Source organism: Typopeltis vanoorti, chromosome 15 (genome assembly GCF_054136105.1).
Source record: "Typopeltis vanoorti isolate ZY-2024b chromosome 15, IOZ_Tvanoo_1.0, whole genome shotgun sequence".
NCBI lineage: Eukaryota > Metazoa > Arthropoda > Arachnida > Uropygi > Thelyphonidae > Typopeltis > Typopeltis vanoorti.
This window is the reverse complement of record NC_143563.1, coordinates 45,465,019-45,490,674: the sequence shown is the minus strand read 5'-3', so window position 1 is coordinate 45,490,674 and position 25,656 is coordinate 45,465,019. Positions and strand designations below refer to the sequence as shown.

At 36.0% G+C, this 25,656-nt stretch overlaps 1 protein-coding gene across 2 annotated transcripts in view; it reads left to right on the top strand.

Moving 5' to 3' along the window:
• Positions 1 to 25,656, top strand: part of LOC150098729 (complement factor H-like) — a 601,741-nt gene that overhangs the window by 421,273 nt on the left and 154,812 nt on the right. For both annotated transcript variants that reach the window (XM_090405340.1, XM_090405339.1), the window contains exon 15: positions 17,717 to 17,875. In XM_090405340.1, the coding sequence (XP_090261466.1) occupies positions 17,717 to 17,875 (159 nt within the window). The remainder of the gene's footprint in view (positions 1 to 17,716; positions 17,876 to 25,656) is intronic.

Sequence of the window (25,656 nt, the reverse complement as noted above, 5' to 3'; positions counted from 1 at the left end):
CAGATGTTAATAATAGTAAGGCTAAGGCAATAAATATAGACCTATCTGTATATCTAGAGTTAAGATATTCGAGAAGGTCGGTGAGAAATAGGATACAAAAGTGAGTTGATAAGTGGTAATCTTTGTGCTTGTTAACATGGATTTGTTAAAGGAAGGTTGTATTTTATCAACTTGTTTATTATTATTATTATTATTATTATTATTATTATTATTCAGGCCTCCATGGAGTCAAAAGACTCATCGTGGTGGGAGGTCCCTCCTAAGAACATAAAGTCTGTCAAGACTCATCAAGGCGAAGTCCCCCCACCCCCAAGAAACACAAAGTCTATCATACCACTCCTTAAACTCATTGACCATTCTCGCTCCCACCACTCCATCAGGCAATGCATTCCACGGTTATGTATTATAGCAAAGCTACAAATGTATTTAACATTGCTAGATGTATATACTGTGGTATACGGGTAATCCTTATATAACGCAGTAATTATACAACGCGGTCTTCAAATTGTAGCAACCCTCGTATAACGCGGTACTTATACAACGCAGTTCGATATAATGCAGTCTACAAATTGCAGTAATCCTTTATCTTTTCATATATTTTTCACCGCGTGACTTAAAAATCAAATTTTATCTTTGTTAAATTTGTGTCTGCACGTATCGCGCATGTTGTTATAAGTAGCCAGTTTTAGGCACGCATGTAGTCAATTGTTTACCGTATAAAGTGTTAATTATTGTTGAAAGTTGTCTTCGTTTTCTGCCATGAAAGTGTATTAAAAATCATAAGTGTGTTAATCTTATTTTCTTCTGAGTTACATACAATATGTAATTCTTTTTTTATGTAAAAAAAAAATATTTGTATAGTAATGGCCACTTAGAGGGCTTTCGCGATATGGTTGAAAACGAAATTAGTGAATTAATTGATGGGGAAATAGATTTAAATGAGAAGGAACTGGTACAATTAATAGATGATGTCTAACCAAATGGCGGGGACAGTTCTGTCGAAGATTCTGATTGTGATAAATCCTTTAAAAAATTCAGTTTAAAGAAATTAGGAGAAGGATTGGACTTGGCAAGAAAGTTAGAAAGCTATTTTATGGATAATGACCCCAGAATGGAAGGCTCCAGAAAATTCACGAGACAATTGGATATTTGTTTAGCTCCATATTATGAACTTAATAAAAAATTGCAGCATAGTGTTAAGCAAGGTCTTATTACTGACTTCTTGATAATTAAACCAGCCGAAGTATGCAGTGAGAATTATACAAATTGTATAATTTTCATTGCATAATTATACAAAAGTGATGATGACTTCCGGCCACCCGTAAATAAAGAACATCTACGAAATGTTCGTTTTGAAGACAGTGATGACAATTGAAATATCTACTTTATTATGTGCAATGAAGTTTATGTACAATTTGTAATTTTATAAGTTTATACTATATATTTTTTCATAGTTTATGCTTTCTTAACTTACATGAATTACAAGAATTAAATAAAAAAATATTTTTGTTGGGTATGTCAGTGTTGTTTATATAATTAAAAATAAAAACGATTTTGGAACCTAACCCTACTTTTTCTATGTAATCTGAGTCTCGCATAACGCGATTTATATAACGCGGCATTTCTATAGAACCTAACATCCGCGTTATACGAGGGTTACCTCGTATAACGCAGTAACCCTCTTTCAAGATAGCACCCCTCAGAGCACTATCTTGAAAGAGAAAAATCACTAATGGTATGCTATAGGGGGGTGTTTTGGGACTATTGTTCTGTATTTTGTCTATTAACGATATTGGGATGGTTTTAACCAGTGGTATGCAACCAACTGTTTGCAAATGATGCAAAACTGGGGAGAGTGATGATGAGGAATCTAGAAGATGTTCTGGCCTTACAGGAGGACTTGAATAGATTGTATGAATGAGCAACAACATGGTGCTGTTCGATATTGAGAAGCATAAGGTGTCAGAAATTTGGTAGGCAACAATCAAGTTTAAAGTATACATTTGGTGGGGAAATTTTGGAGGAAGTTGAGGAGATAAGGGACCTGGGAATGGTGGTGGACATGGAGCTAAAGTTCATGGGTCACACTACACAAGTTGTGAAGACATTATACTAGATTACGGCAATGATGTAGTGAACTTTCACTTGCAAAATAAAGAAGTTCTGGTTCCATTGTATAAGGATCCACATCCACACGAGGCCTGATCGACACATTGTATGTGTCGATCAGGCCTTGTGTGGATTATTGTGCAGAGATTTGGTTCCCTGGTTTTTACGGTGATGGGGATATATTGGAAAGGATCCAGAGAAATCTGATTAAGGTTGTAACTTATTTGGAATTATTATTATTATTATTATTCGTGACACCTCCAAGGAGTCCGAAGACTCATCGCGGGCGGACACCCACTGTACAACTCTCCATCTCCACCACTACCGAACCGCTACTACCAATCAACTACATCAGTGCCATCCATCGTCCACAACCACTGCAAGTATTTTTTGTCTGAAAATTGTGTGTGTTCTGAAGGACTGATTTGTCTGTATGCGGGATGAATGTGGGCTATGAAGACAGATTGATGGAATGCAGTTTGCAAAGACTTGTGAATCGGAGAAAGTGAAGAGATATGATTGATTCACTTAAGTTGTTAAAGGGTTGTTACCAGGTTAATGTGAAAGAAATTTTGTATAGAATGGGAATAGTGGTTAGAGCAAGTGGACATAACTGGAAGCTGTATGAGGAGGGTGTGAGCAGGGGTATAACAATTTGACTCACGTAACACAACAATTTGATTATAATTTTCAATTATTTTTATTTAACTTATAATTAAAATTTACAATTTGATTATCATAATTTAATTATGACAAGCTTAGGAGACAACTTGAAACCATAACATGAAATCAGGAGTTGAGTGGTAAGGAAATAAATCCTGCATGGTAACTGACAAAGAAATACATAACAGTATCAGTGTGTGAATGTATTCCACATGGCTGAATAAGGTAGGTATGAAATGGATGAATGTGAAGCCTAAGCATGAAATCTGGATTAAGAAAGTACTTTGGAGGAAGTACAAGATGAATAATTGTAATAATCAGTTACATGAAGAGTATAAAGAATAAGCCAGGAAAGTAACTCAGTTAGTAAGGAAATCGAAAGTAGAGTATAAGCAGAAATTGGCAAATCAGGCAAAGAAAAAACCCTGCAGAGATTTTTAGATACATGGCAAGTAGAAGGAAGAATGATCATGGCATGATGATGCTAATGGATGAAAGTGGTAAAATGGTAACTGCTGCAGAAGACATTATTGAGATATTCGGTGATCAATTTATAGGGGTGTTTCATCCTTATCAGGGTGAAATCATGAGAAACTTAAGTGTAGAGGACATAGGAGAGGATGGCTTAACTGTGAGTGAGCAGGAGGTATTTAAGGAAATAAATAAACTTGACATCAATAAGGTGATAGGATTTGATGACATATCACTACACATCTTAAGGAAATTGGCAGTAGCATTGGCATGCCTGTTTAGTAAAAGTCTTGCAAAGGCACAGGTTCCAAGGATGTGAAAGGAGGTTAAATTGTTCCACTGCATGAAGGCAGTGATAAGGCTGTAGCTTCAAATTATAGGCCAGTCTGTATAGTTGGAGTTGCAGTGAAGGTACTGGTGATATGGATCCATATGATGCCTTGATCAGGCCTCATATGGATTATTGTTCACAGATTTGGTCGCTGGGACAAGGATATGTAGGATACAGAAATGGATTGATAACAGGAGTATTCTCTGTGGTTATCAGCATGGGTTTGTAAAAGGGAGATAATGTTTCACTAACTTATTTATGTACTATAACTAGGTAACAAATGCCTTGGACGGGGGAGATGCGTGTACAGTGGTGTACTTGGATTTTGCAAAGCCTTTCGATAGATTGCCACACAACACACTCTTAAATAAATAGAAACAGATGGGATTGGATTATAGACTTCTGACTTGGATCAATGACTGGCTGTTGGATAGGTATCAGAAAGTTGTATGCGGGGGCTGCGGTATCCTGAAAAAGAAAGTTACTAGTGATGTGCTGCAGGGGGGGGGGAGGGGCATTGACCTTACAAAAGGACTTTAATAGATTGCATGAATGGGCAGGTAAGTAGATCTATAAGTTCAATGTTTCAAAGTGTAAGGTTTTGAAATTTGGTAAGCAATGATGGGATGTAAAGTATACACTTGGTGAGGAAACTTCAATGGAAGTAGAGGAGATGAGAGATGTAGGAGTAATGGTGGCAAGGACCTGAAATTCAGGTGCACCATTGCACAAGTTTTGAAAATGTCACATTGGATAATAGCAATGATGCAGAGGATGCTGACATGCAGGAATAGAGAGGTTATGATGCCCATTATATAAGCCTTGATCAGGCCTCATATGGATTATTGTGCACAGATTTGGTCGCTGGGACAAGGATATGTTGGGAAGGGTCCAGAGAAGTTTCACAAAAGTGGTCAGTGGTCTTTGGAACGTGGAGTACAAGGAGAGATTGAGAGAATGTAAGTTGCAAAGCCTCTGGAATATGAGTAAGGGGGGGGGGGGGGATATGATGGCTAGTAAGGGGTTGTTATCAGGTTTACATGAAAGAGATTTTTCCAGAATGGGAGAAGGTGGCAGAGCAGTGGAACAAGAGGCCATTGCTGGAAACTGTATTAGGAAGGCATAAGCAGAGGTGTGAGGAGCAGGTTCTTTGCATGGAGAGTGGTTGGCAAGTGGAATGCATTGCCTGAGTGAGAAGGTGGTGGGGCAGTGGAACAAGAGGCCATTGCTGGAAACTGTATTAGGAAGGCATAAGCAGAGGAGTGAGGAGCAGGTTCTTTGCATGGAGAGTGGATGGCAAGTGGAATGCATTGCCTGAGTGTGTTGTGAATGTAGACACATTAAATCAGTTTAATACCATGGTTGGATGAGCATTGTGTGCAATAGTGTATACCTCTGACAATCAGTCTCTGACTCCATGGAGGTCAGATGTTAATAATAATGAGAATGAGCAGTTTCTTTTCATTTAGAAGTGTTGGTGATACAAGTGGACATACCTGGAAGTTGTATAAGGAGTGTGTGAGCAGGGGCATATAAAGGGCAGGATTTTTTCATGGACAGTGGTGTGAGTGGAATGTGTTGCCTGACATTGTGATGAATGAAGATATGCTGAATGAGTTTAAGGCATGTTTTGATGGGCTTTGTGTGTAAAATTATGTGCCTCCTACAGTGAGTGTTTTGACTCTGTGGAGGGCTAATGTTAATAATAATAATAATAATAATAGTAATAATTTTATTATTATATTTCTGGAATTGTGATACACATATCAGCCACTGAATTAGACAGCTTTATGCAGATGTGTGTAAATGTCACTTATGCAGTGTATATGCAAAATACTTTGTTATGTCCATCACCATATTTTCTAGTGTTGATCACAATCGAAAATCAATGAATCTTTTGGAGTTCAATAAAAATGCTTATTGTGGATGCCTGTCTTACTGTAGCCATGATTTTGAAAATAGTGGATATGACTGGTTTCTGAAAAGGTGAGATATCCTAGCTGTCTTGCATTGCTCATCTAAGGAAGTGTGACTATGGAACTAAGTGAGTCTGTCAGGAAAAAGATTGCCATAATCTGAGAAGGCCTGTATGGACAAACAGAACTTCCTGTGTACAGCAATAACTGAAGCATTTAATGAAGGCTGTTCCCAACCCATATTTCACCGAACTACATGTCAATTGAAGAGGATCAGTATTGGACCTGTACATCCAGCACGGTATGAAATAAAAATTTCTAATTTAGTGGCATGTGTATATAATTATAATATGGAAGATGAAAAGATCATAATTGACAATGAAATAAAAGGTGCATTAGCACTTGCCAATGACTTGACATTTCAAGTCATGATTAGCTGAACTTAATTCTCTGATTTGGGTGCAGCAATCCAAATGGACAAAATTCTGTATACTGTTGAAAAGGATAGTTGTGAAAACAAATACTTTTGAAGAAACACATAAACTCAGAACTTCAGGCATGTGTCAGATGTAGTTTAGGAAAGAAGTATCAAGTTTGCTGGACTTCAGACATTACCCTGCACTATTTTATATATCAGAAGTGGCCAACTATGTTCCTTTTGGAGCCACGATAATTCCAGTGAGACTTAGAAGAGCTGCAACCTTTGACTGATGCGATGATATGGGAGTAAGTGAGTATGTGCATGGCAAGGATGTAACAAGCTTGTAAGAACTGCTTTGCCTAATTACACACCTAATTTCAAGGAGCTTACTAAGAAAATGGATACAAGGAAGGCCTCTTGATTACCTTGTTGGACCTGTGGTTTCAGTCCGGATTTCTCCATGACTGCAAGTCCCAGTTATTCCTGTCTTGGGCCTTTCTTCTCCATTTTCTTCCAACTTTTTTAATCATTGGGTCTTCCCACCTTAAGGCTAGTCTTCCAGGTTTCCTTTTGGTATGGCTCGGATACCAGTTTGTAACTCTGACTGTCCATCTGTTGTCTCTCATTCTGGCGAGGTGTCCTGCCCATCTTCGTTTGCTGTTGTAGATTATTTTTATTATATATGTGAGTCCAGACCTTCCTGATTTCTGTGTGTGTCTTACATGGTCTATTTTGTTTATGTTGCACATTCTTCTTCCTATTGCACGTTGAGTTGTTATTAAGCTTTGTTCTTCTTTTAAAGTTGTGTTCCATCGTTCACTGCCATAAGTTAATGCTGGTAAGATGTGACTATTGAAAAGATGGGCTCTTATGTCTATATCTATGTTTTGGTTGGTAATTGTTGATTTTATTTTGTTGAAGGCTATCCAAGCAGCTCTTTTTCTCCTTGCTATTTCATTTGATATATCATTATTCATTTTTATGGACTGGCTGAGGTAGATATATTCTTCAACTTTTTCGATTGTGTGAGATTCTATCCAATCCAATTTTTTTGGCAGTTTTGGCTTTTGTTATTCAGCATTGATTCTAAGAGTTTGGGTGAGTGAGATATTAATACCACATTATCGGCGAATAATAGGATATTTAATATTCACCATCAATGTTTATTCCATCTTTCATGTCAGTTTTTCGAATGATGCTGTCCAGAGTAGATGTGAAGAGATTAGGTGATAAGACATCACCCTGACGTACTCCTCTACTTAAGTTAATTTTAATCGGATGATTGAAAAGGGTGATATTTGTTATGCTTTCTTTGTAGATATTTTTTATGAGTTGGATGTATGCTTTTTCTATGCCTTGTTCTATTAAAGCTTGGAATACTGCGTTATGCTCAACAGTGTCAAATGCCTTTTTAAAATCTATAAAAAGAAGACAAAGTGGGATCTGGTATTCTCTGCATCTTTCTGTTAGCTGAGTAATAGTTTGAATGTGATCTATTGTTGAAAAGCCTTTTTTGAAACCAGCCTGTTCTTTGCAGCTATTTTCATTGATGGAGATTTGTATTCGGTTTAGGATGATTCTGGCGAATATTTTATATGTGTGTGCTAATAGACAGATAGATCTGTAGTTACTGATGTCTTCTTTATTACCTTTCTTATGCAGAATTATGGTCTTTGATGTTTTCCATTTAGTAGGTACTTTCCTTAATTGTATATATTGGGTAAACCTTTCTGCTAGAGCTTTAAAGAATATTTGTGCACCCATTTTGAATACATCAGATTTTATACCGTCAATTCCTGGTGATCGGTCATTTTTCATATGGTGGATAGCCATTTTTATTTCTTCAGGTAGGACAGATGGTATTTCCAGATTTTCATCTGGTACTGGAGCTGTGATTACTTGTTTAGATGAGTAAAGGTTCTCATAAAACGATTTTACTATTTTTTCCATTTCACCTCTGTTTGTGTGTCTGTTTCCTTGATTGTCTATGAAGGCTGACAGTAGTGGTTGCTTTAGATTTATTTATTTTTCTAATGTTGTTAGGCTACTGCGGAGCTTAGCTGCTTCTGCCAATTTTGTTGTTCTATATATGTTATAGTCGTCTTTGATATTCTGCCTCAGTTGTTTACAAATAAATTTTATATTCTAGACGATCTTTTCCTGTATCTTTCAGTATTCTTCTTTTCTTCAATGGTTCTATTGTTCTTGCTGATAGCGTTCCCTGGTCTTAGGAGGAAGTTCATAAGAGGTTCTTTCTTTGCAGTTCATTAATTTATTGTTAAAGTTTTTTAAATCTTCATCGATGACATTTTTTAATTTCCAGTCGGTTTCTTCCACCTTTTTTTCTAAATTCTTCTGGGTTTATCTGTTTTGAGCGTTTTGGCTCTTATTGGATGGTGGTCTGAATTGAATGTTGCAGTAAGTTTTCCCAATGACTTCGACATTTTTTATTATTCTTTTGCAATCTGTTAGGATGAAATCAATTTCATTTCTTGTCTCTCCATTTAGAGATTGCCAAGTCCATCTTTTTCCAGTTCTCTTTTTAAAGAAACTATTCATAATGTACAGCCTTTCTGCTTCTACAAATTCTGCCAGGAGTTCACCTCGTTCATTTCTTTCCCCTTTCCCCCACGGTCCAATGTATTTTCTTCAATAAATCCTGTACCAATCTTTGCGTTGAAATCTCCACACACTATTGCGTATGTTGTTTTTTTCAGTAATGTTTCTCGTAGGTGTTCATAGAAATTTTCTATTTCTTCTTTGTCAGCTGTTGAGGTGGGTGCATAGGCTACTATTATTTTTATTGTTATGGATTCTCCAATTTTTAATATTACTGTTCCTAGTCATTCAGAATGGATTGTACAAGAAATAATATTTTTAGTTAGCTTTTCATTTATGATGAAGCCAACTCCTCCAGCCCTTGTAGTGTTATCTGAGGCTCCCAGGAAAATTTGATTGTTCCATTTTGCTGTTAATTCAGAGCTTCTTTGGGTTTCACAGATAGCAAGGACATCAAACTTTACATTTTGCAGTTCTTGAAATATGGGAGTCAGAAGACAGAGTTCGAGTGTTCAAGGAACCAATAAATAGGATCGAATTTCCAGATGGTGATCTACCTTCCTCTGCGAGATTCTGAGCACCCCCTGCTCTTGCAGATTTCTCACCACCACCTTGGTGGAATTGCAAAGAGCCGCGCAGGACTGGGGGCCTTTTTCCTTTTCTTCTTGCTGGCATCTTTACAGTGGTCTACAGCACTTCTCCTGACCATGGTTATGAAGTGCACCTTTGGTCCATGGCTCCTTATTCATTATTCAAAGCTGCCCACTTGGGCTTCCCTCATATGCCACCTGAGGGACGTGCTTGATAGGGGTGAGGTCCCCCCCCCCCCAAGAGGAAGGCCTCTACTAGTACATAAGTAACTAAAATTATTATGTTTCGACTTTAAAATTATTCTAATTGTTTAAAGTAGACTTCATTTAATGTATTTCTAATTCAACTTTTTTATGGCAGTAATTTTTATTGACCCTGTTTTTCTCTCTCTTCTCTTTTTATTTTGTTCCTCTTTTTTTGTTGTCTTCTCTTCTCTTTTGTTTATTTTTTCCTGGTAGATCATGAAGATCCGTGTGACGTGTGGACGTGAGCCACTTGTGGCTCGAGAGCCATGCTGTGGCCACCCCCTGCTATATATATATATTGTTAGATCCTGAATGGACGATTTTTAGAAATTATTCATTCAGAATCTAACATAAGAATTTGGCTAACTCAGATAATACCTGGTTGACAGCACACAGTTCTGAATTTATGTTGCAAAGGAATTTGTATAATAACATGTAAATCGTACTAAAAAAATCTTGTAGTTGAAAGTTAAACTGAAGGATTATAGGATTAGTGAAATTTTAATAAGGAAATTATAGTATAATCTTGTCCCATTAAGCTGTCTTAAACTTAATAAGTTGCCAAAGAAGTTAAGAGTACGAGTGCAGAGGTCGAGTTACATATGCACGTATCAGCCATAATGCCGCCAGCTAGAACGTACGAGGAAGATGACGTAAGCGGGATTCCTGAGAATACAGCACCTAAACGGCAGCTAGGACTTGAGGATCGCCTTAAGGGCATGAAAATGAAGGCTTCGTATGGAAAAGAAGGGATGAAATATAAGCAGAATGCGCACGATAATAGGAGGCTTTTTATCTGGTTGTTCCTGACTTCACTTCGAGGATTCCTGAATAGCGAACGGAGTAGGGACGAGCGAGAGAGGTGTCCCACTCAAGTAGGAGCAGAGAATGCGCTATATCGAGGCAGTGAGAATTTCGAGTCCGGGAAGAATAGAAAACGGACGGCGTAGTCGTAAGCCCATTGCGGAAGCTACCGATGGAAGGAGGACCCGAAATACACACGGCCGTTAACAGACCTTCGGAAGAAAAAGATTGGGTAACATAAAGACCTTTGTTGTATGTTTAAATGAGACAGAATTTAATGTTAGATCATATTAAGTGGACATTTCATAGTGGACTATAATAAGGATTTGAATTTCGAGATGGAGTAATTCTGCTAAACAAAGGAATGTCAGGAGTGAAATTTTAGCTGCATGTGACTGAGATTATATGTGAATTTGATATTTTGTAGATGATTTATATCAGAATAGTAACGAGTTGAAAAATGTATTTTAATGTTGCATAGAGTATGAGTAATTGCCAAGTTGATCTATGAGTGTTTTCTTAAATTGGTATTGAGTAACTAACTTAGTAAGAAATTTTGTAAAGCTTAATATCCCATTTCAATTATAGTTGTAAAGTGAATTTGTTCCAATAAACATGTTTTATTGTATATGCCTGTTTCGAGAATTCAAATTACCACTTGCAAAAAAAAAAAAAAATTTAGAATCATAGCGGGAGGGAATTTAATGAGTGTTTGAGTAATAGATTTATTGGTCACGACTGCAATTAGAACCAGTATCTATTTAGTGCATATTAGAATGAATGCCAGTTAACCTAGGAATATTTCCCTGAATTTTGAATAAGCTCATATTATAGGACTCTGGCTGGCGCAGCAATAAAAAATAAATTTGCTAGTGTCCGAAAAGGAAGCATTCCTAGGTAGAGTAGTAGGGCATTATTAAGGAAGTAAGTTAGTATATTAAATAACAACAGCGAAAGAAAGAAAACGAAGATATAACAATATATATATATGTTTATAAAAAAAAAAAAAAAGATGAAATGACTGAAAGCCAAGAAATAAAAGTAAAAAATACTATCTAATTAATTAGACTGCACGACTAGTTTCGTCTTCATAGAAGACTTCTTTGGGTGCATAACAAGAGGGAGCAACCAACAAAAAATTGCAAAAGAACAAAAAATCTATTCAATAAATTGTTAGTGTATTAACATTTGAAGCTATTCTGTGTATCTTCTCATTGTTGAGCATGCTTTCAACATCCCATGAATGGCAGCCAAAGTTGGCTGGCAGCTAAATGGCAGTCTGAGATATTATAGCTGAGGTTGGTATTCAGATGTATTTGATTGAGAACGATTTCTTTGAATTCTACAATTCTTCTTCTTTGTAGTTCATCATAGCATCAAAAGATATTTTCAGATTTGTCCCATAAGACTGGATGAATGAAGGTTTCTTCATTAGTGTTAGCAGAATTCAGGAGATGGTTCGATAGAGCACTAGCTCTGGTTCTGCCATATGTGACGTCTCTTTTATGTTCTTCAAGATGTAATTCAATGAATTTTTCCATCTGGTCAAAATAAGGTTTATTACAGTTGCACCAAATTCGGTAAACCCAAAATGGATATTTCAGGTTGTTATGTTTTTGTTTGGACCTACTAAGCAAGGAACAGAACTTCAGTAGAGGAGTGAAAGAAGTCCAGATGTATTTTTAAGAACTTTGGCTAATTTTGGCAAAATGGAACTGATATATGATAGGGATATGTAGCCTTTCTCACTATTTCTATCTAAAGTAACTTATTGACTGTTTGTTTCGAATAACCATTTTGTTGAAAGGTTGTAAGAAGAAACTGAAGTTCTTTATTAATATCTTCTTCACACAGGAGTGAGCAAGCACATTTGCCTAGCATAGAAATAATATCAAGTTTTTGAGGTGAATAGTGATGGGACTGTGCATGGAGATATCTGTTGGTGTAAGTTGATTTTCTGTAAACAGAGATTTTTAATTTTTCAGAAATTCGAGTGAGTTTAACATCCCATCAATCTCTAATTCTTCAGTAAATTGGTGATATCTTCTTTGATGGTGACATATCGATGACATCTTCTTAATCAGGAGCATGGCTTCAGATTAAGAAGATGTCATCGATATATCTTTTCCAGAATCTTGGTTTCAAAGGAGAGGAGGCGATTGCTTTTTCTTCAAAAGATTCCAAATATAGACAAATCTGAAAATATCTTTTGAAGCTATCATGAACTGGAAAGAAGAATTGTGAGATCCAAAGAAATCATTCTCAATCAAATACATCTCAACACCAACCTCAACTAGTCTCTCAGCCTGCCATTGCGCTGCCATCCAACTCTGGCATACACAAGATGTTGAACGAATGTGCATGCCCAACAATGAGGAGATACACAGAACAGCATCAAATGTTAATACACTAACACTTTAATGCATAGATATTTTGTTCTTTTGCAATTTTTTGTTGGTTGCTCCCTCTTGTTATGCACCCAAAGAAGTCTTCTATGAAGATAAAACTGGTCGTGCAATCTAATTAATTAAATAGTATTTTTTACTTTTATCTCTCAGCTTTCAGTCATTTAATCTTTTTTAAAAAATATGTCTCTCAGCCGAGTCAATCCATTATCCCAATTTGGCAATTCATCAATCCACCTTCTTTTAGGCTGTCCTTGGCCCCGTTTCCCTTCCTTTGGAAATCCAGTTCGTTAGTATGGTGGTCCATTGCTCATTTTCTCTTTTCGATAGATGTCCAGCCCATTTCCATTTTAGTCACTTGTGGTGAAGAATGATGTCAGTGATATGAGTCTGGCTTCTTATCCAGGTGTTTCGTTGCTTATCTTTCAATGATGCCTAGCATCAACCTCTCCATCTTTCTTTGAGTTACCAATTTGACAATTCATCAATCCACCTTCTTTTAGGCTGTCCTTGGCCTCGTTTCTCTTCCTTTGGAAATCCAGTTCATTAGTATGGTGGTCCATTGCTCATTTTCTCTTTTCGATAGATGCCCAGCCCATTTCCATTTTAGTCACTTGTGGTGAAGAATGTCAGTGATATGAGTCTGGCTTCTTATCCAGGTGTTTCGTTGCTTATCTTTCAATGATGCCTAGCATCAACCTCTCCATCTTTCTTTGAGTTGTTGCCATATATATATATATATGTTAGAGATACCAAGCTATTTTAAACCTGGTTTTACTCCATTTCCCAAGTAAGCAAACAGAACAAGTAAGTCAAGTTGTCTGTTTGCTTGCTTGTGAAATGGAGTAAAACCAGGTTTAAAATAGCTTGATATCTTTAACATTTATTATACCCAAGGTAAAATACTTTCTACATATATATATATATATATATATATATATATATATATATATATATATATATATATATATATATATATATATATTAGAGTTAGCACAAAATTTCTGATACTGAATTCCAATTTCTGGGGGGGAGAACATTTTAATACAAATGCTAGAATGAATATGAAAGAGCAGAGTTTCTGATAGCATGTATTACACAAAATAATATAACTTTGATAATGTGGCCCTTCTTAGACAACTCGAACTCTTTCATGCCATTCCTTAAATGCCTTCACTTTCTGAGAGTATTTACCACCCTATCAGCAGTGCATTGCATGATCCAGCCACTCTACATGCATAAAAACCACTTCTCACTCTCTTACTCATCACCTCTTTTTGCAACTTCCCAGAATGGATCCCATGTCCTTGATCTAGTATTTGAAAATTTGGGAAGATTTTTCCAATAGTAGGCAGCACAAACTTTGTGATGTCTAAGATGAGCCTTCCATGATGAGTCATGTTGTAAAAATTCTACTTTATCTGATCTAATATGTTATATTTCATCATTTTACTTTATGCTCTGGCTTTCTTATTTTCGCTCACACTCTGTAATTTAATGAATTCATTTATTATTGTTGGATTCTGAATGAAGAGAAAATAAAATTATTAATACTCTCTTCAGAATCCAACATAATCCACCATGGCAAAGGCTACATTTGTAGATATTATTTTATGTAAATCTCTTGTTATAAACTATTATTCATATAATTACCTTTGAGTCTTTTTTATTTAATTAATTAATCTAGGATATGTATTAAAAATGGAAAGGACTCTGTATAAAAATAATGTTTAGATTATTTTATTTATTCCTATATTAATAGTAGAATAATTTGTGTTCATCATATTTAATTATATATTATTTGAATTGAAAAATATCCTTTTATTTAGTTTCTGTATGTAAAGGTAAATGTTATGTAATGCTTATGCACTGCTGTAATTGTTGTCATGGAGACGGAGTTAAAAGTAGGAAGTAGTAGCACGTGAGTTATGGAATTGATATGAGCTAGACGGTGAGAACAAGTTTTGGTGGGAAAACGGAGTGAAAATATGTAAACGGAAAGTGAGAGTAAACAAGAGCAGAGACGAGGGAGAATGATGGATTGCAATGCTGCAGCCAATGAAGTTCTAACTGAGGCTCGGCTATTGCTGTTATCCTCTTGCCATGATCTAGAGCTTTAATAGCTCAATAACACCTTATCCCTACACTGTCCTCTACAGATAACGGGGAAGATGAAAAGCATTCTTGCTTCGCCCCTTTAAGCCAGTCCTTATAAGGACTAAACAAGAGCAGTGAGTAGCAGTTGGTCGGCAGAGGTAGAACTAGGGAACTAGGGACTGAGTATAATTGGAGCACTTAGCACAGTAATGGCACTGAGAACAGTACAATAGAGATGAGGAAATAATTTATTGGCAGCACGAAGTTAAATAAGAAGCTGTAGTACAAAGAATTAAGTGCTGTGATTAGATTACAAAGGATCAAAATGTAAATTGACAACTCAGAATATTGATATGGAATTCTGAAGTTAATGTTGTATACCAGAGCTTTCAAGGAAGATTAGTAGAAAGCTGATTCTATTGTAAAGTAGTATATGGGGAATAAGTAGATTTTCTAGTGCAAGTGTGTCAGCATATGTGATTGTGATGTGCTGAAATTAAAGAATAAGTTAATTTAAAGAAGATTACTTTTGAAATGTGTAGCTCCAGTGTGATAATTATCTAAAATTTTAAGTGTGCCTCAGTGAATAATATGTGCAAAGATTTATTCCAGTAAGAACAGTTGTACTTTATAGCATTTTAGAGTGAAGTTATAAGAAATCATCTCCTTCTGTTAAATCCTAACATTAACTGTGGTGTTTATACTGAAATTAGCCAAAGCTAGAAGTTTAATAGTCTTCCCCCCCTTAAGGTGATAGCTATCTCTTGACTGAGCTGTGCAATTTCTGACTAAGGGATAGATAAAGAATACTATTGTTAAAATATTTGCTGTGAATTTCAGTGTTAAAGAACTTTAAAACTATCATTGCTTATTGAGGAGAAATTAGATTTTGAAGCTCAGTGTTTAATACCAAAAGTTAAGTGAATGTTATGTGTAGTTGAACTGAGTTAATTTTGCATTATCTTGTATCCAAAGCATGCTTGTGTATATATTATATAACCTTGCATTAAATGTTTTGTTTTATTGATTTCAATTTGTTGTTAGCCTGATTCTTTTCCACTGCACCGTTCATAAAATTATTGGACCTAGCAGGAACCTCACATGTTAATGTAAAATTCGGCCTATATATAAACATTAGACTGCTAAAGTTAATTAATATTTGATTACACTATTTTGCATAGACTAATCTGAATATAGGGTAGCGCACTGTATAATAGAAATTTCCCTATATTCGGATTAGTAATCAACATAAGATTAATTAACTTTAATAAGAACAACGTTAAAGCAAGATTGCAGATCAAAAGACAGGAAGGACGATCCAACATTATTATTATTATTATTACATGACACCTCCAGGGAGTCAAAAGACTCATCGGGGGAGGGCATGTACTCCACAGCTCTCTGTCTCCACCACCACTACTACCATCATCATCTACACCAACACCATCTACTGCCGACCACCACCACTTGTATTTTCACAGACAATCACAAACATCCATGCCTATGGCAGGATTCGAGCCTGCAGCCTTCTGGCTGTAGAGTGGATACGCTAACTACTCAGCCAACCAGGCCGGAATTCATTTGATTTACTACTGTGCAAGTTTGTAAGAAGCTTAATGAAGATAAAGCAGACATTATTCCCTGTTAACTCTGATCTTTAACTTGTGTCAGTTGTGGCTTAAATTTATCATTTAGCATATCATAAATATCTTGTTCCTTATTAGTCAGATATGTGAAAATTTGTAGTTTTCGAACTAGTGCATTGAAAAATCAGTTTCAATGTATCATTCATGTTCGTTCATAAACTAATTTAATCAAATCAAGAATTCTATTTACACAATCCAATTCACAAATGAACACGGATACAATGAAATTTACAGTCTTAGATATTTACAAGTAATTCTATCTTAGTTCTCCTACAATTCTATCTTATAATCTAAACATAACTCCTGATATTCTTACTAGTCATTTTTACCCATTAAACATAAAACTTGTCAAACATATGCTCGATCAACAATAACTTATGTTTACTACATTCAGTAACATGCTTATTCTTAGAGCATGTACTTCTTCATTTACTTCAATTAATATTTATCTAATACAATTGACTGTGGAACAAAACACAGAATGTGATTTTCCAGAAGCTTTCATATCTCTCTTTGTACTTATGACTAATTACACATCATATACTTCTTTCATTTACTACAGTCCTTAACTTGATTCCTTTGTCTACACAATCTTTCTTTCTTCTGACTGTATGCCTGTTTTTGTTTCCCACCATTTTCTGTGATCGATATCCTTTTACCTTCAGATTCTGGTATTCAGCAATGTGGTGGCCTTGGCCATTTTGACGAACGCCCGTTCCTTATTAGCTCTCCGTGGTGACTCGTGTTGCCTTTCCTGATGCAAGATGCTCTGGTGACAAACAGTTGATCTCATATGGCAGTTTTCTTCCTTTCCTGGGTAAACTGCCATATGAGATCAACTGTTTGTCACCAGAGCATCTTGCATCAAAAGTTAGTCATCGGAAAGAGACCTCTCTCTTTCCGATGACTAACAGTGAACCTCACAAGGCGGTGTACCCAGGGAAGAAATGGCAAAAACTCCAAGATGCTCTCTTTCGAGACCTGAGAGCTTATATGGTCTGAATTTCATGTAACTCACATGCATGTCACTTAAGATTCCATATTAGGAAATGCATGCTAACATTGGGACATGATGACATCATACGTCATACATTTGATTAACACGGTTTTGTAATAAAATTATTACAAATAAAGGATTTTTGGTAATTTTACACAGTGACAATTCTTTATATATTTTTTTTTTCTTTAAACAAAACTTGTAAAACATACATGACACATCATTATTCATGTGAGATTTTATAATGTGACTTCACGAAGGTCCTGAACAATAATAATAATAATAATAAATTTTGAAGGAAAACTTAATAATGAGATTGTAATTTTATGTTGTGCATTTAATTTTTTTCTTTTTTCATAATCAAGTTATGCCTATTATATATGTATCATTATTTAGCTATCATCTCATGCACTTGTGTATATGTGCCTGTATGCTTAATGTAACTTTTTTTTTTTCTCCAGAGGATTCACGTATTATTGTTGAATCAGAAGATGGTTATGTTTCATCTACAGGTGCTTATCATGTTAAGCCAAATGCATCATTTTCATTAAGATGTTTAACAAAAGATGGACAGTGGACAATGCTGAACCTTGGCATTTCTTTACGTCCCAAGATCCAATGTTAGTACTGAATTCTATTTTTATGATATACAGTATGTTTGATAAACTATTCTACTTACTTTTACTGCTTAACATTTGACCATTATAATTTTACAAGTCATCTTGACTAGATCTGAAATAATAGTCTCAAATTTAAGATCACTTATACTGAATAATAAATGTTTTAAAATGTTTCTCCTAGGAACATGTTCATAGAACTTTTCTTAATGCACTTCTCAAAATATTTCACTATGTTAAGTAACATGAGTTATTACTGTTTCAGAGCTTCTAGAGAAAATCTCATTTCCAGAAATTCACTATAGCTAACATTTTGCCTATTATATATTGTGCTTTAAATTTATTTGATTTCAGTGCCCTCTGACAATGCATTCTGCATATCTCTCACTTTCCTTGAGAAATACCCACTCAGTTTGTGGAACATATTTTATTATTATTATCATTATTATTATTATTATTATTATTATTATTATTATTATTATTATTATTATACAGGTATCTCCATGGAGTCAGAAGATTCATTGTGTGAGATCAGTTATTCACACAATACCTATCATATCTCTCCTTAAACTCATTTACTGATGAAGCACCCACAACACCACCTCTGGCAACCCATCCACCATATATCAATTATCATGGAGAGTATTCCACAGACTTGCTGCAATCTTTGTCACTCGGCTCTGGATTCTCTTCCCTCCCCTCCCCCAACCCAACTTCTTCGTTTCCATGAAATCTGGGAGTATATATATCGATATGCGAGCAGCAGTCCAGATGTAGTCTTATATAAGGCTATCTGATAGGTATCAACAAGTTGTGTATGGGGGTGCAATATCCAGGAAAAGGAAAGTGACTAGTGGAGTGCCTCAGGGATCTGTTTTAGGGCCATTACTATTTAACTTGTATATTAATGATATTGGCGAAGATTTGGATGGAGATATTCAGTTGTTTGCAGATGATGCAAAGTTGGGAAGAACCATAAAGAGTAGTGAAGATGTTGTGGCCTTGCAAGAAGACTTGAATAAATTGATTGATTGGGCAAGCAAATGGGGATGTGAGTTCAATGTTGCAAAATGTAAGGTTTTAAAATTTGGAAAACAAAGATGGGATGCAGAATTTATGCTTGGTGAGAATATATTGTTGGAAGTAGAGGAAATAAGAGATCTTGGAGTGATAGTGGATAAGGATCTAAAATTTAGGGGACACATCGCCAAAATTGTGAAGACAACACAAAGACTTCTGGGAATGATGAGGAGGACATTGACATGTAGAAGTAGGGAGATTCTTGTTCCATTGTATAAGGCTTTGATTAGGCCACACATGGACTATTGTGCCCAGATTTGGTCACCTGGTTTTCAGAAGGATGAAGAGATGTTGGAAAGGGTCCAAAGGCGACTGACTAAGGTAGTTTCTGACCTCTGGAATGTCGAGTATGAGGAAAGATTGAAAAGATGTAATTTGCAGAGTCTAGTGGAGAGAAGGAAGAGGGGAGATATGATAGAGACCTACAAGTTGGTAAGGGGTTGTTATAGGATCAATGGTGGAGAAGTTCTACAGAGAATAGTGGGAGATCAGGGGAGAACCAGAGGTCATCCCTGGAAACTGTATAAAGAGGGTGTGAGTAAGGGAGTGAGAGGCAGGTTTTTTTCGTGCAGAGTTGTGAATGATTGGAATGCCTTGCCTGAGAGTGTGGTGTCTGCAGGGAGTTTGAATGTGTTTAAGACCCGGTATGATGAGATGTGTGTGAGATAAAAGGACCTCCTAGATGAGTCTTTGACTCCATGAGGTCTTGTTTTAATAATAATAATAATAATAATAAGGTAACAATAACCTTTCTATCCCTGCTTGTTGGTGTGTTCTTCAATGACCATGTAATCTGATGTGTTGTTTTGGTTACCTTCTCAATATGCCCTCTAAACTTCATTTTCCTGTACCTAATTCCCTGGCCTCATCAGGCCATCTCACATCTCCACTTTGTGCAGACATAATTTGTCCGCTATCATCAACAGCACCCCCCCCCCCATCTTGTCCTTTCTATCCTCAAGAAAAACCTCATACCCTTCTATTTCTATTCCTATTAGGATATCACCCTTATCCAAACTTGTTTTACTGATTCCAACCATTTTGGGATGAATAAACTTAATCAGCAAAACCATCCCATGTCTCTTATTTCTAATGTTCCTGGCATTAGAAATAAGTCAATTTATAAAGAAATACAGTAATTCACTTTCAGATCTATAACCAGTTCTGCCCATGCCACTTGTTGGTTGTAATTTCCCCACATCTAACCATTCTCAATTGCTTTTATCACCTCTTCCCCTATCTATATCCTCACACTTGACTATACCCAATTCATACCATTCCATCCCATTTCAATGCAAACCTCATACATGTCACTTACTTTTCTTTCATCAGCTATACTTCTTTTTTTTTGACCAAATTTTCCAGTACTTTTATTGCTGCTCCTGAGATAATTTGCTATTGCAGTTCTTTGAGATTCCTGTATGCAAGGCAATTATTTGGTCTTCTGACTTGGAACTCTTTAGTCATTCTTCCTTTTACTTACAACATAGCAAATTAACTCTTTGGGATTTTTCCCTGTATTGTGCATGAGCTTGCTGATGACCTATCTCCTTATATACATTTTCTTTTTCTGCAGCTCCTGCTTAATGTTGCTATGCATCTAATGCACCTGATTAACCGTCCTGATATTGTTTCCTCTAGGTATATCTTGATTATCTTCCATGCACTGCTTACATCCATGGTACCATGCCATGGTACTGCTTTAAGGTTATCATAATTGCCTATCATGTAGTTTCATATATACCCATTCTTGACTGAAACATTTTCCAGTCTACCATCAATACTGTCTGCTGTACCTATCACATCCTTTATTCTCTCGAAACACTCACTAATGAGGAGTTTTCTTACTGAATGTTTCAGGGAAAATTTAGGCAAGCATATTTAAGAAGACTATAAGAAAAATTTTGGAAAAGAAACTTGGGGAAAAACAAATGGGATTTTCACTAAATAGGGATTTCTGATCAGATTTTCAATTTAAGACAAACAGTTGAGAAATGCAAAATATAACAAAGATACATATTTAAGTTTTGTATATATGGAAAAGGCATACAACGAGATGCCAATAGAAAACTTGTTCCAAACACTATAATTATGTGATATAAACATGGTCATTATACAGAGTAATACAAAATGAAAATTAATAAGAATAATAACAATGAGAAGACAAACTATGAAAATAGGCATGAAATAGATGACATCAGTCAACTGCATGCTTAATGAAGTACCTATAGACCAAGTTACATATTTCAGCACAATTTTTAGTAAAAGTGGTAAATTAAGTATGGACACAAAGAATAGATATGGTTTGGTGGAGATCAAGTTGAATAAAGTTATAGAATAAGAAAGAAATTAGCCAAACACCAAACTTTCAGTACTCAAAACAATATTCAAAATAATGTTAAATTAATGGATCTGATTTTCATTTCATGGAATCCTAATACTGTCACAGTTGATTAGAAATGAAACAGTTGATCAAAGAGTGACTGCAGTTGTAAGATTATTATTATTATTATTCAGGCCTCCATGGAGTCAAGAGACTCATCGCAGGAGGTCCTTCCTAGGAAACACAAAGTCTGTCATACCACTCCTCGAACTCATTGACCGTTCTTGCTCTCACCACTCTATCAGGCAATGCATTCCACGGTTCCCCCACTCTGCATGCAAAGAAACCACTCCTCACCCTCTTGCTCACAGCTTCCTTTTGTAACTTCCAGGGATGGCCCCTTGTCATTGCTCCTTCCCACTGCTCCACCAAGTGAAAGAACTCCCCCAGTGTACACCCTGTAACTGCCTCTCAATAGTTTAAAAGTCTCGATGATATCACCTGCTTCTATCCACCAAACTCTGCAGTCCACATTCCCTTAGCCGATCCTTGTAATTAACATTGTACAGTCCTGAAATCATCTTTGTTATCTGCCTCTGTACCTTTTCCACAGATAATTTATCCCCTTCAAATCCTGGGGACCAAATTTGAGAACAGTAGTCTAAGTGTGGTCTAATCAGGGTCTTATACAACGGAACGATAACTCTTCTATCTCTGCAGGTCAGCGTCCTTCTCAGTATTGCAGTAATCCTCTGGGTTACCTTCATCACCTTTGCAATATGTCCCCTGAATTTCAGTTTTCTATCAATCATCACCTCCAGATCTCTTGTCTCCCCTACTTACTCCAGTACAACTGCTCCAATAGAGTGAAGTGTCCCATCAATGTATCCCAAACCTCAAGACACCTTACATTTTGCTGCATTAAACCGATACCCCCATTTATTTGCCCATCTGTCTAGTTTATTCAATTTCTCTTGCAGGACTACCACATCTGCACTATTACTAATAATCCTTCCCAGCTTCACATCATCTGTAAACAACTGAATATGCCCTTGCAATCCACTGACAATGTCCTTGATATAAAGGTTAAATAATACAGGTCCCGGTACTGAGCCTTGTGGAACCCACTTGTAACCTTCTGCTTCCTTGATATTGCCCCACCATCCACCATACACAACTCTCTGATACCTATCAGACAGCCAATCCTGAATCCAGTTGACTAACCTTACATCTAAACCCATGTGCTCTAACTTAAATATCAGCTTATCATATGGTACCCTGTTCAAATGCCTTTGCAATATCCAAAAATATTAGTATTATTATTACATGATTCCTCCAGAGAGTCCAAAGACTAATCGAGGGAGGGCACCTACTCTACAGTACTCTGTCTCGACCATCTACTACAACTACCATCATCTACTCCAATGCCATCTACTGCCCACCACCACTAGTATTTTCATAGACAATCACAAACATCCATGCCCACAGCAGGATTCGAATCTGTAGTCTTTTGGCTGGAGAGCGGATACGCTAACCTCTCGGCCAGCCAGGCCGGCAGGGTATGCCTTTCACTCATCAACTGCTCTTGTCACTTTATTATAAAAGGCAATCATATTACTTAAGCAAGAGCACCCCTTGACAAATCCATGTTGATTCTCACAAATAACATTGCCCTCATCTGTCCAAAACTGTATATGGTCCCTCACTAATATCTCCAAGACCTTAACAACTGCTGATGAAACACAAACTGGCCTATAATTAGACACTTCCAGTCTGCTACAACCCTTATGCAATGGCACTATCTTACCTTCCTTCCATTCCTTGGGTATCTTTCCCATAGCCAGACTTTCATTGAAAAGCCAGGTCAAAGGAGCTGTGTTCTTTAGCACATTCTCTCAAAAACTGTGTTGAAATACCATCCAGTCCCACTGCTTTACTGACATTCAGAGTACTCAGTATTTGGAACACACTCTCCTCTTGCACCTCTAAACCTTGAACATGCCCTACTCCTCAAGTATTATACTCTTCTTCTCCAGGATGAAATACTCCAATAAAGTGCTCATTGAACAACTCCATAATGTCCTCTGCATCAGTCACTCTATTCCCATTTTTATCCCACAATGTCATTCTTCCACAATCATTTCTCCTCCTAGATTTCTGATAAAAATTAGGGGAGTGAACAGCCGCATTAGCACAGAACATCACATTAAAAAATGAACATATAATGAAGAAACGACATTGTTAGTATTGCCAGCTCTCTAACTAGCTATGGATTCGGATTCTGAGTGAGCATGGATGTTTTTGAATGTCTTTAGGTGAAAGATGAATTTCATCCCCACTGTGAGGACACTACCCTACTCTTTGGAGGCCTGAATTGGTTTGAAAAAAGATCCATGTTTGGTCTCTGAAGGTTTCTGGATTATGCAAAAAATAAAGTTTAAAAAAATACAAAAATTAAATAAAATATAAAATACAAAAATTAAATAAAATGTAAACAAAAATCCAAGAAAATATCTCTTAGCTTAACCACAATACTAATATATTCAAGATTGTGCCAGCAGCACTATATAAGGTAGTATAGTCATTTAAATAGAATGGAAGAAGAAGAAGAATGGTTATAGTTATAGAAACATTGGAATTCTGATAGATTACTGACTGATTTGAAAGGAAACTGTCAATATGAAGTAGTAATAATGTGAATTTAACAATGTAGTACTGTGATACTATGATAGCATTAAATGTATGATAAGCCTACTGTCTGTTGGCTTATCATACATTTAACATTTTGGGTTGGTTATAGTTAGGTAATCCAGAATCCCTGTGAGACTAAATTGGAACTCTTTCAAACTATGTTGAAAGTTTATTTTTCACTTGGTTAGAGTATAATAAATTTAGTTTAATCCTTTATCCAAGTGTGAGCAAACAAAGTTTGCGCCTGAAAGTATCTACAGGACTGGGGTAAGGTGGTACAACACCAGGACAACTCCTTGCAAAGGTGGAGCAAGTACCAACACTCCTATCTCAGTATCTCCCATAATGCAAAACACATCTCCTTGCAGATATGTCTAATGTTATGCATTAAAGGGAAGGGCCACAACCCAGACTAGTTTCGACCTTTATTGAGGTCTCTTCAGTGGGAGCCAGGCCCAAGTGGAGATACCAGGTTGAAGCATTAGCAGGTCATCTCTACCTATAGGAGTTGCCAAATTACTCTGGATTTAGAGAAAGATGTTGAAAGTTTATTTTTCACTTGGTCAGACTATAATAAATTTAGTTTAATCCTTTATCCAAGTGTGTGTGCAAACAAAGTTTGCGCCTGAAAGTATCTTCAGGACTGAAAATATCTGCAAGGAGATGTGTTTTGCAGTATGGGAGATACTGAGATAGGAGTGTTGGTATCTTGCTCCACCTTTGCAAGGAGTTGCCCGGTGTTGTTCCACTTTACCCCAGTCCTGAAGATACTTTCAGGCGCAAACTTTGTTTGCTCACACTTGGATAAAGGATTAAACTAAATTTATTATATCTTTCAAACTATTTCAAGCCTTCAGTAAACAGGATGGTAATTGATAACAAGAATCAATTATCACATAAAACTGTTTGAGTATTGACTATTTTTTTATGTTAGTCCCATGCATGAGAAGTTGGTTGGTCAATGTATGGTCTTCAGAGCTGGCGCTAGGATCTTTGACGCCCGCATGCAATTTCTATCGAGACGCCCCTGTAACGATCCGGGAGTGTGTGGTTCTTTTACGATAATAAAAATTTAAATTATTTGAAATTTCTTAAATAAATTTTGACAGAACAGCCACACTTTGGTTCGCTAATGTAACGATCCGGGAGTATTTGACTAGGCAGGATAATCGTTAAAAATCCGTATATTCAAAAAATTCTCAAAAGTTAAAGCAAATTTTGATAAAGCCACTTCACTTTAATTGCTGAAAATAATGATACAGGGATAATAGCCTTCTCACCGACCCGAATCGCTAACAGAATTAAAATGAATTTTAATTAAAGTTAAAATTTATTTCAACTAAAATTTAAAAAATTCTTGCATTTTACAACTTACTAAATTCTTAGTAACTTGTAATAATTTTTATAAGTGCAACTATCTTTTTAGGAAATTAAAAGAACCTCAAAATAGATGAGAAAATAAGAAAAGAATTCAGAAAAAATTAGAACATTTAATAAGTATTCAAAAAATAATATCTTTACAGAATAACAGAAAATAAATTAAATTACATAAATATACTTGAATATACTTTTAAAGTTCGTAATTTTTTTACGAACTTTAAAAGGATTGCCCAATGTTTGTAAGAGAATGAAAAGAATTGTTATATTTCTTGAATAATTGCAAAGAAACTAATTGTATCTGCATTAAATT